The sequence below is a fragment of the Astyanax mexicanus genome, chromosome 24 (genome assembly GCF_023375975.1).
Source record: "Astyanax mexicanus isolate ESR-SI-001 chromosome 24, AstMex3_surface, whole genome shotgun sequence".
Lineage (NCBI taxonomy): Eukaryota > Metazoa > Chordata > Actinopteri > Characiformes > Acestrorhamphidae > Astyanax > Astyanax mexicanus.
In genome coordinates, this window is record NC_064431.1 from 8,690,126 (window position 1) to 8,708,882 (window position 18,757).

The window sequence follows — 18,757 nt, forward strand, 5'->3', positions numbered from 1 at the left end:
GCTCAGTCCCAACACACTTTCACTCATCTGTCATCCTCCACCACACAGACAATGAATGCTCATTGTAGACGTTCATAACACAACCAGTGTTTCTCTGGCCTTCCATTGCTCTCTTTAGATGGGATTAGTTTTGCCTGGGGACATGTGGTAATGTTGTTTTTACCACAGGACATCAGGAAGATATATGACCAATTTTCACGGGATAAGAAATATCAGCGTAAATGACTGCAATGGGAGTAGCTTTTCAATTTACGTACTGCCATCACCTCCAAAGTAAGTGATGATACCCAATATTATAATGCACTTTTAGTGATAATTACATTTCTAGGCTAGAGCTAGCATAACAGGCATGTAGCATATTCTGGCTATAAGCTACGCTACACAAAGATATGCCTGAGCTACATCCAAGGAGTCGTATGGCTCCACTTTTTGGTTTGATTTCGATCCATGGAATACAACTTATATTTACAAAAGTAAAAGTAAAGTCACCAGTTGTGTTGTGTGTAATCACACACTGGCATTGCCATGCTACAGTAGATTATGGTGTTCTGCCCTTTTTGCTCAGATTGAATTTCCTGTAAACATCCCTGTAATCCATCATAAGTAACGGATGCTGTAAATACTGTATAACTCTTACAACACTATGCCAATGTGAATAATTTGATGTACCTTTATTCAGTTAAAAAATACAGAATTTATAATAGGTTATACAGATGTTATTTTCAGGAGGTCCTAGGGTAACTCAAATATATTTTAAAGTATGTTTTAAAATGTTTTCTATTGCGATAAATATTGATATCAATTTATTGTTCAGCCCTAATTACCAGTGCCATTCAAAAATCATAATACAGATTAGAGCATTGCTCAAATAGGGCTTTTTACTGTATACCAACTCTACCTCTTCACAGCACTCTTAAAAAAAGTGTTCAAAAATTAAGCATGTGATGAAAATAATTCTAAACAAATAAGATTAAGCACACATCGAAAATTTAACCTCTGCATTTAACCCTACTGAGGCAGCAAACACACACCCTTCAGGGAAATCTCCCAGAGAGTAATTGTGCAATAGGTACCTTGCTTCCATGTGTGCCGATCCTAGAGATCAATCCACTGACCCTCCAGACTCAAGCCTTCTTCTCTAACCTTCCAGCCTAGGCTGCCATGAATGGCACATTCATAAGTCTATATGACATCGATGTACACTTGAGGGCCTTATGTCTACTATAAAAAACCCGTCTCCATTAGGCTTCGATTAGCTTAGCCTGAGCTCTTCACCTGAGTTCTGTTTAAGGATCTGAAGTCTCCTCTCACTAGCCTTGCTTCCTTTAGCCCGAGGCTAGAAAGAGAGAGTGCGGAGGTGGACACCAGAAATAGGCAATTATCAGTTAATAACCAGCAGAAGAGCTCTATTAGTGTTTGCTAGCGTGTGGGAGGTGCCTGTGATGTTGTTGAGAAGACGTGAGCGCTCTTACACAAGTGTGGGGTGAAGCTTTCCTTTGTGACTCAGACTAGGTTTTTTTTTTCCTCCGTCCTTCAGTTTGAAGCTCATGTTAACCAAGCTCTGTGGGTTTATCCCTGGCTCAGAGCTTATTAAATGCTAACGGTGTGGTGTTGTGAATTGCAACATGTTCGTGGTGTGTCGCAGGATTGGAGTTTAGGGAATCGTCTGATTTGATATTAAAGTCATTTCTTATTACTCTGGCGCCGAATACAGTTAGGCAGCAAATCTTAGAGATGCATTCAAAATGCTTTATCCTGACTTTCTTTATGTCTTTGAAACTACAATGTCTGTACTCTCCCATCCCTGCATTACCCAACACCATTCTTACCCTATCCTCACATCACCCAACACTGTCCCCATCAAATACCCACCTTAATACCATCCGACCCCATTACCACATTATCCAAAACGGCTCTCACCACATCCTTGCATTACCCAACACCATGTTTACCCTATCCTCACATCACCCAACACTGTCCCCATCATATACCCACCTTAATACAATCCTGACCCTATTACCACATTATCCAAAACTGCCCTCACCACATCCATGCATTACCCAACACCATTCTTACCCTATCTTCACATTAACCAACATTGTTCCCATCATATGCCCACCTAAATACCATCCTGAACTCATTACTACATTAACCCTGTTCCCACTACATCCCTGCATACCCAAACACCGCCCTCCCCTCATCTCTTTATTACCAAACACTGTCCTGATCCCATCCTCATATTACACGGAATTTCCCCAACCAGCCTTCACCTAATCTCCATATGCTTGTACACTGTCCTACCACACCCTGCATTACATAACACTACCTTTCTCCATCCATGCATTACCCAACACTGTTCTTAATCTATCCTCACATTACCCAGCATTGTCCCCATCGTATACCCACCCCATCCCCACAAGCTTTTATACCATCCAGACCATTACCACGTTATCCAACCCTGTCCCCACTACATTTTTGCATTAAAAAACACCCTCACCTCATCTCTGTACTACCAAACACTTTCCTCACCACATCCTGCAACCTACCCCTCTATGCATTACCCAACACTGCCCATACCCCATACTCCATGCATTAATCAGCACCCTCCCTTTCCCTGTCTAAACAACAAAATACGTCTCTATGACATCAGTGCTCTGTTACCAAACATTATTTACTTATTACCCAACCACATTTTCGTATACCATCCCTGCCCAATCCCAAAATGTTTTAGGACCACCCTGACCCCATTACCACATTATCCAACACTGTCCCCAATACATCCCTGCATTACCCAACACCACCCTCACCTTATCACTGTATTGCCAAACACTGTCCTCATCCCATCCTTACATTACCAAGAAGTACCCCACCCAGTCTCTACCTTATCTCCACATACATGCTTGAACACTGGTCCCTACCACATCCTGCATTACCCAACACCACCCCACCCCATCCATGCATTACCCATGCATATATACTAAATATATTAATCATCCTCGCCCTATCTAAACAAGACACATCCCCATCACATCAGTGCTTTATAACCCAATATTAATTACTTATTACCCAACCCATCCCCACATTACCTTACACCATCCCCACATGCTTCAAGACCGCCTAACCCCATTCCCCACCATACCTAACACACCATCATACCAGCCCTCACAATATTTCCACATTATCCAACATTGTACTTACCTCATCCCTGCAGGCTTTACTCTTATCCCCACCACATCCCTGCATTTCCCAACACTGTTCCAGCCCTATGCCCGACCAACCAAACACGTCATAGTGACATCCCTACATTACCCAACATTGTTTGCTTATTTACTTAGTAACCCATTCCCCCATTTCCATTTGCTTCAAGACTGCCCAACACCATCCTCACCCCATCTCCACATTACCCAACGTACACTCCATTCCCACCCAATCTAAACAGGCCTCAACATCGTCCCCACCTTATCTCTGCACCACCCCAACACCATTCCCACTACAGCACCATGTGCTCTAACACATGTGATCCTCACATTTTGCACATCCCAGTTCACTTCAATATTGTCCACACACCGTGCCATCCTCACCCCATCACTTTGTTACCCAACACCACCCGTACCCCATCCACAGCTTAAGATTTAGTAAAACTATCTTGTATTACCAACCGAATGAAACAACTCTTTATCTATTCTGAAGTGTTTTTGGCTTTGAAGTGGGTAGAAATATCTAGTCTGACAGGATATCAGGTGTCTCTAAGATGCAACTGAACATATCTAAAGCACAAACGAAACGATGGCTATACAACCTAACCTTTGAATGCTAAATTTGCCTTCTTGTTTTAATGTTGTACTACCTTAAATATGCAGACTCCAGAATTATTTAAAGAAAAATGTCAAATTGAGTAGGATGCTTGTGAATGGTCCAGCTTCAGCTCCATTTAAGACTTCAAGGTAAAGAGTTGAGTGAAGATTTGAAAGCAGTTTAATAGTGACAGTTGTGCAGCACTGATTGAAGGAAGATGTTATGTAGAGGTAAGTTTAAAATGTCTGTTTGATGATGAGGTGAGTCTGTCAGATATTGAAGATTGGAATGTAAGGCATATGAAATTGAGTCTTTTGAACTGACCTTAGCTGCTTATTAAGAAGAAGTGGCCCTTTCATTACTATTCCTGCTGTGCAAATACTTTCACTCATTTCATTACAGTTCCTACAGGGATACCGTGAAGTTTATCCCCATTCCCTTTGTAATAAGCATTAATGATATTAATGCCATCTTTTTCAATTCTTATCTGAAGGAAAAGTGTGTGCATCATGTCTAATGACATACGAAAGGGCTAATCCTGTTGCATGCAGGCGTTGCGTTGAATGAGGCGTTGTCCGACATTGCGGGACGAGCTGGATGTATTCCAATCTGTTAGACTATGGAATGTATAATTGCCACCTGGATCCAGCATATGGGCCGCCGCCCTTGCGGGGAAGTGGGTGGGTCGAACCCTCTTGTAGGGCACTGGGTCACTGGGACCGGCAGCTGGGAGACCGGCCTCTCCCAGCATCAACAAATCTCTCTTTAATTAGCTCTCACCTGGCCCTGCCCTCGCTGCTTCCCCAGCTGCACCGCCGGCGCTCCATCAAATCTCGCCTCCATTTATTCACCCGCTTTCCCTCCTCTCGCTGTCTTTTCAATGTTGTTCCTGCACCTGAAAGAGCAGCAGATGGGTTCAGGGCAGAAGCGTGCCCCACAAGGCTAAAATCGACTTGCTTGCTGGAATGGAGCGTCATGTTGACATGCAAATAGCATTTCAGTGCTGTCGGATGCACTCTGGCACGAGCCTGCATTCTGCATTCTATTGTATCTGTCGCAGCTTTGACTCAGAGTCAGACAGAGTCAGTTGATTCTTCTCTTACAATGCAGTGCTTTCAATGCAGACTCTCTGACAAAGGCACAGCCCGTTTGAGGCCGTCGGGTCAAATCTATAGAGTTTAAAGGTAAGGAAATCGCTCTCCAGCTTGACGCACCATTGAATCGAGTGCAGAAAAGATCATGCGGTGCACTTGCAGCTCTACATAGTGAGGGGTGGGGAGTTGCAGCGTTCATTGAAGCTGAGATTGATTCAAGCATTACAGCCACTATATCACTATATTACCGCTGCACCTCGATTCAAGCGAGTCTAGTGGGATGTCCTTTGAGAATCCAGAATACATTTGCTAGAAGAGGGGCCGGGATCATATAGTCTGCACAGGAGTCGCCTGGGATTCTAGATTGAGTAGATATCTAGGCAGTGGCACTCGCTATTCACTGGAGACCGGTCAAAAAAACAAAGCAATCTCCACCTGCGAAGATTGCCTCCGCGCTCTCTGGGGCAACTTGGACAGCTGCAGGCCCTGTCCCTCGGTTCCACCAGCCCGCATCCCCTACCGCCTGCAGGCTGCCATATGCGCTCTTGTTATGACTGCCGTTTAATTACCAATTAAACATATCTGTCCTTTAGTTCTGCAAAGGCGAGGAACGAGATGAGAAAAACGATGCGGGCAGAAAGACAGAATGCGCTGGACAGGCGTGAATCGATGAGGAAGGGAAGCAGAGGGGAGTTAGCGCTCTGCTTGGACAGATGGGGCGAGGCAGTCATCTGGCCGGCGATATTTTCGGCATGTTTGTATTAGGATGCGACTGCATTCCGGATAGGGAGGGGCAGGGAGGGTGATAAATGTAATAAATTACCAGTGATTGATGCACACGTTTCTCAGTGGCAACATTAAATGACATTTAAGCTTCATAGATACCAGCCTCTCTTCTTCCCCTACACCTCCCCCAGCGCAATTACGTGTTCCGTCTGCCATTTTTTTTTTTTTTTTTTTTTTTTTATCAGGCTGCATTCTCTTATGAAATACTAGCAGGCATTCGCACTTTTTGTGGGTTGTGGTATTGTATAAAAATCCTGGGCACTGTTATGGGCTCTAAATCTAGTAAGCTACCAGCTAACTGCACAGTGCGTCTAGCCCAAGCTGCCCTGTTGGACAATTTTATACTTATTCTTTTATGTTTTGAAGAAACATTAAGTATTGAAGCATTGTAGCTTTAATTAACAACTTATTCCCAGTACACAAGTGAGTTATAATAGTGGGTCAATGAGTATTAAATTGATCTTCCCCCATCCATCTGGCAACCACTATCAGGCCTTGCTCGAAATCAACCTCACTCACAAGATAATACCTCACAACTTATTAACAGCACATTATAGATCATTTCTGTTGGTCTGTTCATTGTACGTTTGAGGCAATATAGAGGTAATTCAGTAGTTCTGAAACGGTTTCAGTTTGGTTCCAACAACAATGAGTTTGTTTACTTAGACAATCAGTAATCAATCAAACCATATCAAATATTGCTTATCTACACCAGAATGTCTCTTGGAACTGGCCCCACTGGCTTAGTCAGTAATCAATCCCTGTATATACTGTACATTCCCCTACAGATTGTGATACCTTCACTCCTGCCCCCTGGAGGTTGTAGCTGATGTCACTTACAGTTGTTTTAGGGTCTGTCTTTACAGTTCTTACAATGTTTCTGTCATCGACCTCTGTTGTTTTCCATTGTCTACCTGTTTAACATCTGTTACTTAGTACACCAGTGATGACTTTCTAATTCAGAACATTCTGAATGGCTGTACTGGCCACTGATTTCACAGTTACTTGTTTTTTACCCATACACACCTCACTGGTTTTCATGTTGGATTCTCCTCTAACTATAAATGCACTGTCTGCAGGTAAAACCCAAATCTGAAACATCTGAGCATAAACATTCAGCGTTATTTGTTTAGTTTGAATAATCAATGTAACAGGACACACCTGGGCAATAAAACTTACCTGACAATCACATGTTTCAATGTTTTGGTCACAAGAAAAATGGGTTGTTCTATCTTCTGAACCGTGTGTATTAGAAATAAAAGGATTGGCCTCACTGTTCTAGTACTTTTTTGGAGAGGAGTATAGATTTGCATTTTCTTCTATATTAAGAAACAACAGTGGAAAAAAAGGAATTTTGTGTACCTTTCATTTCTCTTCAAATGGTTCTTTAAAATGAGATTTTTAATAACAGCAGTATGGAAAAGAAATCAGGCGAAACTTTCTCTCTGTAGCAAGAAAGAAACTTTAATAAAAGTGAAGCCGAGTGGATGCCCAGAGGAATCCGTTGCTGATGCAACTTTTGGCTGCTTAAAGTGTTCAGACGCCTTCTTGGACATGGCGGTGACTGTGACCCAGCGCCCACTCAGAAAGGAGAGTGAGAGTGAGGAAAAGGGGGGAAAGAACTAGAAAAACAACAACAGAAAACCTCAGAAATAACATTTAGAGCTTGACAGCCCATATTCCTTCTAACAAGCCAGCAGCTGCCATTTTGGTAGTGCGGAGTGGCACAAAGGTTCAGCGGTGAATGGCGCACTTACGGGGTGAAGGGGCTATGCACTCTCTGCAGGCGACACAGCGGGAGAGCACGGCGGCCAGCCTTTCAGTACTCCGCTTTCCGAGCTCTCTGTTTAGCCGCTGTAAAAGCCTCGCAGGCCCACCATTATCACCACCTCCTACTCAAAATGCCTTCGCAGGGTTGGCTCCGCTGCAGTTTTTCGTCGCGCCCACAAAATAAGAGGAACACGTGCGGCCGGGGCTCGTTTTAAAATTTGGCTGTGTTGGAACAGCAGTGTGTGCTAACAAAGACTGTGTTTGCTATTGGGAAAGCATATACATAGCTCACCATGGGGCCTATGTGCAGACTAATATAGAGCAGCATGATGCCAAATGGCACAGATGCACCATTAGCTTTCATATACAATGAACTGCACGTCAGGAGTCTGGAAATTACCATATTTTCTTTGCGTAATTTCTTTTAAATTGCAAAAAAGCAGGTCTTCCCCAGAGTGTCAATAGTGGAGATTGAAAACAGAGATTTCAGCCATTTCTACAGTTTAAACATAGACATTTTATTTACTGTCCGAAACAATCAGTGCACCCACTGTCACAATATTAATACACTGTTGACTTATCGTACAGATGTGGTCATGACCAGTCAAAGTTTTCTAGCAAAAAGCCTATTATTGTGAATAAGGCTGTATATCGACTGGTTTTATTTTATCCATGTTTAATTAATTTCATTTTTTTATATGTTACTATTATGTTATATTTCAGTTCCAATGATTTAATATTATTTTTAATGGCTAAAAGAATGAAATTGCAAAATAATGCTTTTAAACTGTCTCATTAATGCTCTAAAAGTGACAATAATAAAATGGAATTCCCTTTTTCAAATAATACACATTATTTATGTTTATTCTAAAGGACATTAGTTAACATGTAAAGAAAAACACACTGGAGTGCCAAATGTTTTGGGATAGGTATAAAAAACTGACCACATAGTGCTTTTCCACCAAAAGAACATCAAAACCAGCCAGCGTTTTCACCAGATTTAATGGAACTGTCAAAATGTCACATCATATGTCATCAACAGAGGGCGCTGCACAGTGGCGGTGAACAGAAGCATTCACAGTTCGCGCTGAAGAACCTAGTATTGTTCGGTTCTCCTTGCGAACAAATATTCCTGGTTCACAACCTACATTTGTTAGTGGAAACGCGGTGAACAGTTCAAAATTAGGTTCGCAAAACAGAATGGTGCTGGTTCAAGGACGGTGGAAAAGTGAGGTCAGTGGACAGCTTGGGCATAATGCCTGTAAATTTAGAGGTCTGATAGTGGAATGGAACTCAATGCATTACATTTCTGAAGTTGTTTGATTATTTAACTATTTTAACATCAGAAATATGTGATAGCTGGCATTACCACCCACAGTGGACAGTACAGTGTGGTAATGATCGTGACCGGCAGCATCTGGCTAGAACTGTCCATTTGAACAGACTAGCGACACCAAAAAAACTGTTTTAAACATAAAACAACATAAAATGAGTGCTTAAACTGACCATTAATGCTAAATATACCAAGAGTATTAGCAAAAGCAAAGCAAGGTATTTAATACAATGGAAATGTTGAATAAGGAAGATAAAAACAGTGGAGAGTGTCCCATGTGTCCCTAAGCCAGTGTGGGCATTTCTTTTATGTCTTATTTTTTGGTTTTGTTGGTTTGAGTGTGTTTCCCAGCTGGACTCAGTCAGCAGGAGGATATTTGATGGTGTGTTTGTTGCTCTCAGATGCGCTAGTTTGATCCAAATCCAATATGAAGTCACTTGTGCAGTGAAATTGGAAATGTATTACTGGACGTCTTAAGGTATGGCCTACTTTGATTATAATTAAACTTGGGTTTTTTCTTTTTTAGCTGGAGGCTGCTTTGCACAATCCAGTCCAGTGCGCTCTGCTGGGCTTTTCTGCGGCGAGCACGTCCCTCCCCCAAGGCTACCTCTGGGTAAGTAGAAAGAAAAACTCTTCATTGATGTAGCCGCTGTTGAATTAACATACTAACACATGCTGTATTTGCTTAAAGTGAGAGCTTGGCAAAATGTTCACATATTTGCTTGATACTGTTGTAGTTAGAAGTTTAAACAAACTAATCATGCGTATGAATGCCAGGGCAATATTGAGATTTTAAAGATCTTGAAGCATAAAATATTGTCTGCAAAAGTCATACAATACATATATATATTTAGGTAATGTCACTTTATTAACAGTAACTTTATACGATTAGATTACCCTATATTTCCAAAAGTATTCACTCACCCATCCAAATCATTGAACCCTATTCTGATCACTTCCATGGCCACAGGTGTATAACACCAAGCACCTAGTCATGCAGACTGCTTCTACAAACATTAGTGTAAGAATGGGTCTCACTCAGGAGCTCAGTGAACTCCAGCACTGTGGTACAGTGATAGGATGCAGCACCTGTGCAATACTTCCAGTCATGAAATTTCCTCACTACTAAATATTCCACAGCCAACTGTCAGTGATATTATAACACAGTGGAAGAGACTGGGAACGGCAGCGACTCTGTGCTCTGTCAGTGTAAAATAACAGAATGGGGTCAGCGGATGCTGAGGAGCATAGTGCACAGAGTTCACCAACTTTCTGCAGAGTCACTACACCAATCACTACACACCTCCAAACTTCATGTAGCTTCAGAGATCATAATCACTACACACCTCCAAACTTCATGTAGCTTCAGAGATCATAATCACTACACACCTCCAAACTTCATGTAGCTTCAGAGTTCATCACTACACGCCTCCAAACTTCATGTAGCTTCAGAGTTCATGACTACACACCTCCAAACTTCATGTAGCTTCAGAGTTCATCACTACACGCCTCCAAACTTCATGTAGCTTCAGAGGTCATCACTACACACCTCCAAACTTCATGTAGCTTCAGAGTTCATCACTCACTACACACCTCCAAACTTCATGTAGCTTCAGAGTTCATCACTACTACACACCTCCAAACTTCATGTAGCTTCAGAGTTCATCATCACTACACACCTCCAAACTTCATGTAGCTTCAGAGTTCATCACTACACACCTCCAAACTTCATGTAGCTTCAGAGTTCATCACTACACACCTCCAAACTACATGTAGCTTCAGAGTTCATCATCACTACACACCTCCAAACTTCATGTAGCTTCAGAGTTCATCACTATACACCTCCAAACTTCATGTAGCTTCAGATTAGATCAAGACCAGAAGAGTGTAGAGAACATCATGAAATGGCAGCTTCATCCAAGCCTTACAGCACTTAGTTCATGGTATTTTTGGACTGATTCATTTAGTATATAGAGACCACTAATCCAGTGAACTAAAGCAGGGCTAAATAGAAACGCCTGAGCACTTTTTTTTTTCCACAAAAAATGGCTCACATGGAATTTATTTATACTAGAGACCACAACCATTGTTTAATTAGAACATAAAAAGAGCATAAATAGAGACCTTATTAATGAGGAGACAGGCGTTGACTGCAGTATGAATAAGATTTCTCGTAACACTAATCATGGAGAGCCCCTCCCCTTAGCAAAACAACCAATCAGTTTGCTTGTAAGAGTCTGTAAACTTTAGATTTTCATTGTGTGCTTTGTGCAATGTTGATATTGTGAAAGTGGTCTTCATTTAGTCTCTGAGTGGTATTAAAAAGTCTTAAATGTAATTTATTTCCCAAATACCTGCAGATACCCTGCAAATATAATTTACAGGATTAGCAACACTGAAACCGTCCTCTCGACTGTGTGGTATGATATTTAGGTCAGGATTTCTATCAGTTAGAGTACCTGTTCATAAAAAAAAAAAAATCCTGTGGATTTAAATGAGGATCCACAAACAAATCCCCCACATCCATTATATAACTCGGTAAATCACTTTTTGAACTTTCAAACTGAGGCTTTGAGCAGTTCACACACTGTAATGCCCAAAATCTGGTGGACCAATCCAATTGGAGCTCTGTTGGATGCAGTAGGACAGTCTTCTCTGTGTCTTTGAGTTAATTGTTTTTGAGAATATTATAAAGAGCAGCAGGGGGGTGGGTTGATGCTGGACTGGATCTGTAAGATATGGTGGGGATTTGGAGGGAAATGATATGCTGACGGATTAAACCTGTGTTCCGCTTCCTCTTTCTATTGCTTTAGCAGCCAGCCTGAATATTGTGGAGCTAAATACACGCCTGCAGGTCAAAATCTGTTCAACTGATTTCAACGGACTCAATAATGCTTATAAGTATATCTAGATGAGGCTCAGTGTGTGCTGTTTAGAATAAGAAATATGGTGTTTTATAGCCATTTGCTTCAGTCTGTTCAGGCTTATTATATGTTTTATGGTGTGTGTATTTCCTATATTCTACATTTAAATGCTAACCAAGTTGCAAAACTCATTGCACAATAAAACACAATGACAGTGGTTATGTAAACAAACATAGTAACATAAGAAGACTATAAAACACAATTATATTTTTATTTATTTGATTGTATGCAGTATTATCCAAAGATATCACATTTTACCTGCTTAACTTTGCTTTTGTATTTGTTAATATACATTTATTGAGCATCTGTGGGGCATCCTCGATTTGAAGTTGTCTAACATTCGCCATCACCCTGATTCAGGGCTGTTCCAAGACATTTGTGGACCCCAAGTAAAAAGGACCCCATTACCTCTGCACCTCGTCTCTATCGCAGCACGCAGAACTGTGTTTAGACAGAGCATGGCTACAAAAATAACCATATAAGACTCAGATAAGTTAAATAAACTTATGAAGAGTAAGTATATTTAAAATGAATCAAATATTGTCAAGTATCAAGGACTGGTAAGCATGGATACTGCTGAACATGTTCCAGTCTGGTTATATGCTACTGTCAGTAACTAGTAGTAGAGCCCCCCTTGAGTGTGATTCTGATAACAGTGCTGTTGTACTTTCCTGTATTGACCAACACAGAATTTAAATGGCGTCTCACACAAATAACCAGTTGTTGTCTGGGGGCCCCAGGCCAGCTCGGGGCCCAAGACAGTTGTTTAGTTTGCCTGTCCTGTTGCAATGGGTCTGCCGTGATGTCATCATGGAGGAGTGGAAGAGGATTCCTCTAGCAACCTATGCAGCTCTTGTGAACTCCATGCCCATGAGGTTTAAGGCTGTTCTAGATAGTAATGGTGGTCACACTACATTTTGACACTATTGGCACAAACTGAACATATTCACTATGAGGTGTACTCACTTGTGCTTCAGCTAGTTAGACATTAATGGTGGTGTGTTGAGAGGTTTTCATTTATTGCAGATTGCACCAGTAAGAGCAGAGTGTGAAGGTTCAATTAGCAGGGTAAGAGCACAGTTTTACTCAAAATATTGCAATGCACACAACATTATGGGTGACATACCAGAGTTCAAAAGAGAACAAATTGTTGGTGCACGTCTTGCTGGAGCATCTGTGACCAAGACAGAAAGTCTTTGTGATGCATCAAGAGCCACGGTATCCAGGGTAATGTCAGCATACCACCAAGAAGGACCAACCACATCCAACAGGATTAACTGTGGATGCTGTAAGAGGAAGCTGTCTGAAAGGGATGTTCAGTGCTAAACCGGATTGTACTAAAAAACATAAAACCATGGCTGAACCCAAATCACGACAGAATTCAATGTGCACCTCAACTCTCCTGTTTCCACCAGAACTGTCCGTCAGGACAATAAATTATTGTGGTCTAAAACCAGGTGTTTCAGTTTCATTGTCCAGCTAACTAACATACTTATTATATAGCTGTAAGTTTAATTTCTATAGTGTTGTCCCATGAAATTATAATATAATAAAATATATGCAGATGCTGTGCATTTCTTTCTGCATGTTCTGCAGTAAAGTATTTACCACTGTTAATATAGCTGTTGCGTTTTACACCACATAAATGTTGTTTTGGCACTAAAGATACCAAGTGTTGAAGCGTTTCAGGTGTTATTTTGTCCTGTTCTTCCTGCAAACACATTTTAAGGTGTGTGACACTACAGAGTCTCACACTTTTTGTTTCAAATTCTTTCTCATTTTCTCTATTGGGGAAAGGTCAGGACTGCACTCAGTACCCACTTCTTCCACAACCATGCCTTTGTTATGTGTGCAGCATGGTTAACATTTACCTAACAGGTTTTAAATTGACCTAAACTGCCCCATTTATACCTTCTCTTTAGAATATGTGTTGCAGGCCTGAAATGCAGGAATTAATGTATATTAATACATTAAATAACATTAACAAGATAAAAATACTGTCTGCAATGAAATAGATGTCAGGTTAATGTAAGAATCACTGCATGTTTTCCATGCTGTCCAACCTAGATGACCTATACTGCGTGGCATACAGTAAATATTATAAATCATATGTTTTTATAGTATAAGTATGGTACAGTTCGGCAGTTGTTTGCCACCTCCGAGCTCTATAATTCACAGATGCGCTGTTTTTTACTCCCACGTCAGACTCAGGCTTCATGCCATGCTTTGCAATGAGGGACGACACTAATCACATCACAACTCGTGGGATTTTTTCCCTTAGCTTTGATCACATTAATGACATTGTTTATTATCAGTCTGAACCAGTGAGGCAGCCTCTCTCTCTCTTTCTCTCTCTCCCTCATTCTCTCTCTATCTCTCTCTTTCTCCTTATCTCTCTCTCACTTTCTCTATCCTTAGCTTTCGCTCTCACTCTTTCTCTTTCTCTGTCTCACTCTCCATCTCTCTCTCTCTCTCTCTCTCTCTCTCTCTCTCTCTCTCTATCCTAGGTTCTCTCCCTCTTTCTAATTCTATTTCTTTCTCTCTATCCTTATCTCACTCTTTTTCTCTATCCTTTCTCTATCTTTGTCACACTATTTTTCTTTCTCTCTGTATCTAGCTCTCTTTTTCTATTCTTAGTTCTCTCTCTCTGTCTGTTATTCTATGTATTTCTCTGTACTGTTAACTTTCTACACACATATATATATATATATATATATATATATATATATATATATATATATATATATATATATATATATATATATATATATATATATGTGTGTAGAAAGTTAACAGTACAGAGAAAAAAAATATATATATATATATTTTTTTCTCTGTCCATAGCTTTATCTCTCTCACACTCTCTTTAGCTCTCTCTCTCTCTCTCTCTCTCTCTCTCTCTCTCTCTCTCTCTATTTTTAGTTATCTCTCTTAATCTCTCTCATTCTCTCATTCATTCACCTCATATAAACAAGGTAGTGATTTTTAGGTATTTGGAGGAAAGCTTCAGGCATGTTCCTTCTCCCTAAACATTATTACACCATTCATAAACGTATTATATAAAGTAAACTATTCAGTAAAGCTAAAATAAAGAGGCGTCCAAGTGGTCTAGCTGTCTAAAGTGCTGCCACTATGATCTTGCGATCACTGGTTCGATTCCCGGTCATGCAGCTTGCCATCAGCTGCCAGACCCGCGAAAGAGCACAATTGACCTTGCTCTCTTTGGGTGGGTAGATGGATTTCTTTTCCCTCATCACTCCTAGGGTGATGTCGATCAGCACAAGGCATCTGTGAGCTGATGTATCAGAACTGTGTCGCTGCGCTTTACTCTGAGTGCGCTGGGATGCTACTTGGCAATGCTGCATTAGCAGCTGTTCAAAAAGAGGCGGAGTCTGACTTCACATGTATCAGAGGAGGCATGTGTTAGTCCTTATCCCCCTGGTGTTTTTTTTTTGTACTTGTGATGGGGGTATACAGTACAGCTGAGTAGCAGCTGAATGAGTGGGACAACTGACCTAGCTAAATTGGGTTAAAAAATAAAATAATATAAAACAAAATAAAGTAAAAATATATAGGGCATCCAGGCTACTTGGCTTTTATGAAGTGAAAGCTTTTTTTTTGGACTGCAGTGATAACTGGGGTTAAATAATGCAATTTAAGGTAAGGTACGCTCTCTCCGCCTCTTCTAAAAGCCTCCAGTGTTGGCCTGTTTTCCAGCATTGTATTAGGAGCATGCTTGTACTCTAGGGGGCAGAGTGAGAGATAGAAAATATATCAGAATCAAAACATTAAAAAAAAAAACAAAAGCGTTTGCTCTGGCTTTTGCTCATTATGCATAAAGGCAGAGATAAAGCACAAGCTGGTCCTGCTCTCATGCCCTGCTTCTGCTCTTTTAGTCAAATCCAGCCTTATTAATGCTGGCAGTGCATTAGCTTAAGGGGAAGCCTTCGCAGCTTTCTGGCCTGAAAACAGAGATGAGTCCAGGGCATGAGTCCAGATATCTATTCCTCTAAACAAGTACTGATGAGTTTGTCAAGGGACTGTAATCCAGCTGGGTTCTGGAGGAATTAGATGGAATCGAAGATGGAGGAGGCAGCAGAGGGAGTGTGTGTGTGTGTGTGTTTCTGACTGTGTAACTGTATGGGTGTGTTACCTTACATTTTCAAGACAATAATGACTTTGCCATACGTTCACATACGTTTGCCACAATTTTTAAATACACTGCCTGGCCAAAAATGAAGTCTCCATTGTGCCGCCTTTAGCTTTGATTGGGTAACACATTCACTGTGGCATTGATTCAATAAGCTTCTGCAATGTCACAAGATTTTATTTCAATCCAGTGTTGCATTAATTTCTCACCAAGATCTTGCAGCAGCATTGATGATGGTAGAGTCTGACCACTGCACAAAGCAGCGCTTCTCCATCCAACACATCCCAAAAATTCTCAATGAGGTTAAGATCTGGACTCTGTGGTGAACTCTCTCAATCCATGTGTGAAAATGATGATCTCCTGCTCCCTGAACCCTGAACTCTTTCACAATTCCAGCCTCATGAATCCTGACATTGTCATCTTGGAATATGCCCGTGCCATCAGGGAAAAAGCATCCATTGATGGAATAACCTGGTTTATATTCAGTATATGCAGGTAGTCAGCTGACCTCATTCTTTCAGCACATACTGTTGCTGAACCTAGACCTGACCAACTGCAGCATCAACCCCACATCATTTACCTACTTAAATACACTTTTTTTTTTTTTGGCCAGGCAGTGTATTGGGTAATTTTCCTTAATAAATAAGTGACCATGTGTAATACATTTGTTTAACTGGGTTCTTATCTGATGATGTTTTATGTCATATTTATGCAGATATATAGAACATTTTTAAAGGGTTCAGACACTTATCAGTATGACAAATAACCAGTGTATTACAAAATGCGTATGTATATCCCTTATTTTGGACAATTTCTTAAAATAAATGTGTGTGTGTGTGTGTGTTTGTGTGTGTGTATGTCAGGCAGGCAGGCAGTGAGAGAGGGAGTGGGCTGATGGCCACTGGAGGTTTTAGCTGAGCAAAGGATACATGAAGATGGGGATATTTTTAGTGGTTTAGGCTTAGATAGCTCTGCTCTACCTAACCCAGCCTGAGCAACAGGCTTTTATTTATTTACTCTCTCTCTCTCTCTCTCTCTCTCTCTCTCTCTCTCTCTCTCTCTCTCTCTCTCTCTCTCTCTCTCTCTCTCTCTCTCTCTCTCTCTCCCTCTCTCTCTCTCTCTCTCTCTCCCTCTCCCTCTCTCCCTCTCTTCCCCCGGCTGTCCACGTCCTACGCGCTGATACAAATCAAACAAATGATTGCATGCAAATTAGCAGTGGAGTTTAGAGGGCTAAACACTATATTTAGGCCGAGCTGAGCGTGACTCGGAGCGAGCACGAAGCTCTGCTGTCCAGAAACATGCTCTGCTCGCTGTGCTCTTCTCTTCTTCTGTGGATATTAAACTCCACTTCACTCCACTCATCCCCAGATCACTTCAGGACCAAACCCCTCAGGTAACAATAAATTACAGCCACAACAGTGACAAAGCCCCATCTAATGAGCCGTGGGAAAAGAATACGGCCAGCTGAGTGCGTTTACATCTCTATCTCCCTCACATTCTCTCTCTCTCTCTCTCTGTCTCTGTCTCTCTCTCTCTCTCTCTCTCTCTCTCTGTCTCTGTCTCTCTCTCTCTCTCTCTCTCTCTGTCTCTCACTGTGTGTCACTGTTTGCCTGACATCTAAATAAAACAATGTGTGGCGGCTGTGTGAAATGTAAATAAATATAAATAAAAAACAGTTTGCAATGGTTTGTAAAGCTCATAGACTTTTTTTTTCACAAATATAAAATAGACCTATAAAACACATCAGATATTGAAAGTAATGCCAAGCTCAGACTACAGGACCACAGGACATTTTTGTCCCTCACGATGTTCACTATGTCAGATTAAGCAGTTATTTACGTTTTGTGTCGTACTCGGGGAACTGGCAACACTACATCTCAGTCACCGACCAATCATCGTCCACATCCTCGTGTGAGTTCGTAGGTCATTGCGGGGGGAGAAGCATAGAGTCTGACAATCATGGCTACAGAAGCGTTTTGCGCCCTCTGTGGGCTCGTTCCTGGGTGACCCAAATGGACTCAAGAGAGAACTTGAGGTATGGTAAAGATGTAACTACTTAGGTTTCAGTGCCTGTAAACAGAATATTTAATGGATGAAGTAGATTATTATATGATTATTAGATTATTCTTTCGTTTCGTAGGCGATAAAATACAAAAAATTCTAACATGCTAGTCTTTTTGTCGGACGCTGTCGCTCCACCTTTGTCGCTTGCGACAATGAAATCCAGAACCTGACGCAGGCAATTTGTCGGTGGCGACAAAATCGGGCTAAAATCGTGTAGTCTGATCCGGGCATAAGACATTTTACCATTTCATGAGCATGAGCAACAAAAAGGCTGGAAAAATGTGTTACTAATAAACAACAGCATCACTAGTACAGATTAGTTCAGAAACTTTCATTGGAATAATTGAATCAAGGTCAGCATTGCCACAGTAACACTGTCACAATGGAAAAAATGATTAAAGTCACGTGTTATTTCTGTTTCTAAAAATAAATACAATCAATTTCTTAGCATCTGTTTTCTCTCTGTATAGTTCAGAGAGCTTTGAATGTTGTTTTACAAAAGTGTAATAATTAAATCTCATTTTCTATCAATCAGCTTGTCTGCCATCCATCCAGCCACCCACAGTCAAGGTCATTGCAATTAAACATGCTTTGTTAAATATGACATAATATGAAATATGACAAAAATATTTTCATAATTATGGGTAAATAACTGCTTAATGTGAAGCTCATTTAAACTCACCTGTGACAAGTAACAGGTTCGGGCAATATAAAAATCACACCTGAAACCAGTGAAAAAGGAGAGAAGTGGACTCAATATTTGCATTGTGTGTCGTGTGTGTGTGTGTGTGTGTCACACTAAGCATGGATATAACAGAAAGAGAATAAGAGAGAACTGTTT

At 41.0% G+C, this 18,757-nt stretch overlaps 1 protein-coding gene across 4 annotated transcripts in view; it reads left to right on the forward strand.

Annotated features, from left to right (window-relative positions):
- The window catches only part of arhgef10la (Rho guanine nucleotide exchange factor (GEF) 10-like a), a 288,915-nt gene that overhangs the window by 216,538 nt on the left and 53,620 nt on the right, over positions 1-18,757 (forward strand). For all 4 annotated transcript variants that reach the window (XM_049471703.1, XM_049471702.1, XM_022682351.2 and 1 more), the window contains one exon: positions 9,305-9,391. In XM_049471703.1, the coding sequence (XP_049327660.1) occupies positions 9,305-9,391 (87 nt within the window). The remainder of the gene's footprint in view (positions 1-9,304; positions 9,392-18,757) is intronic.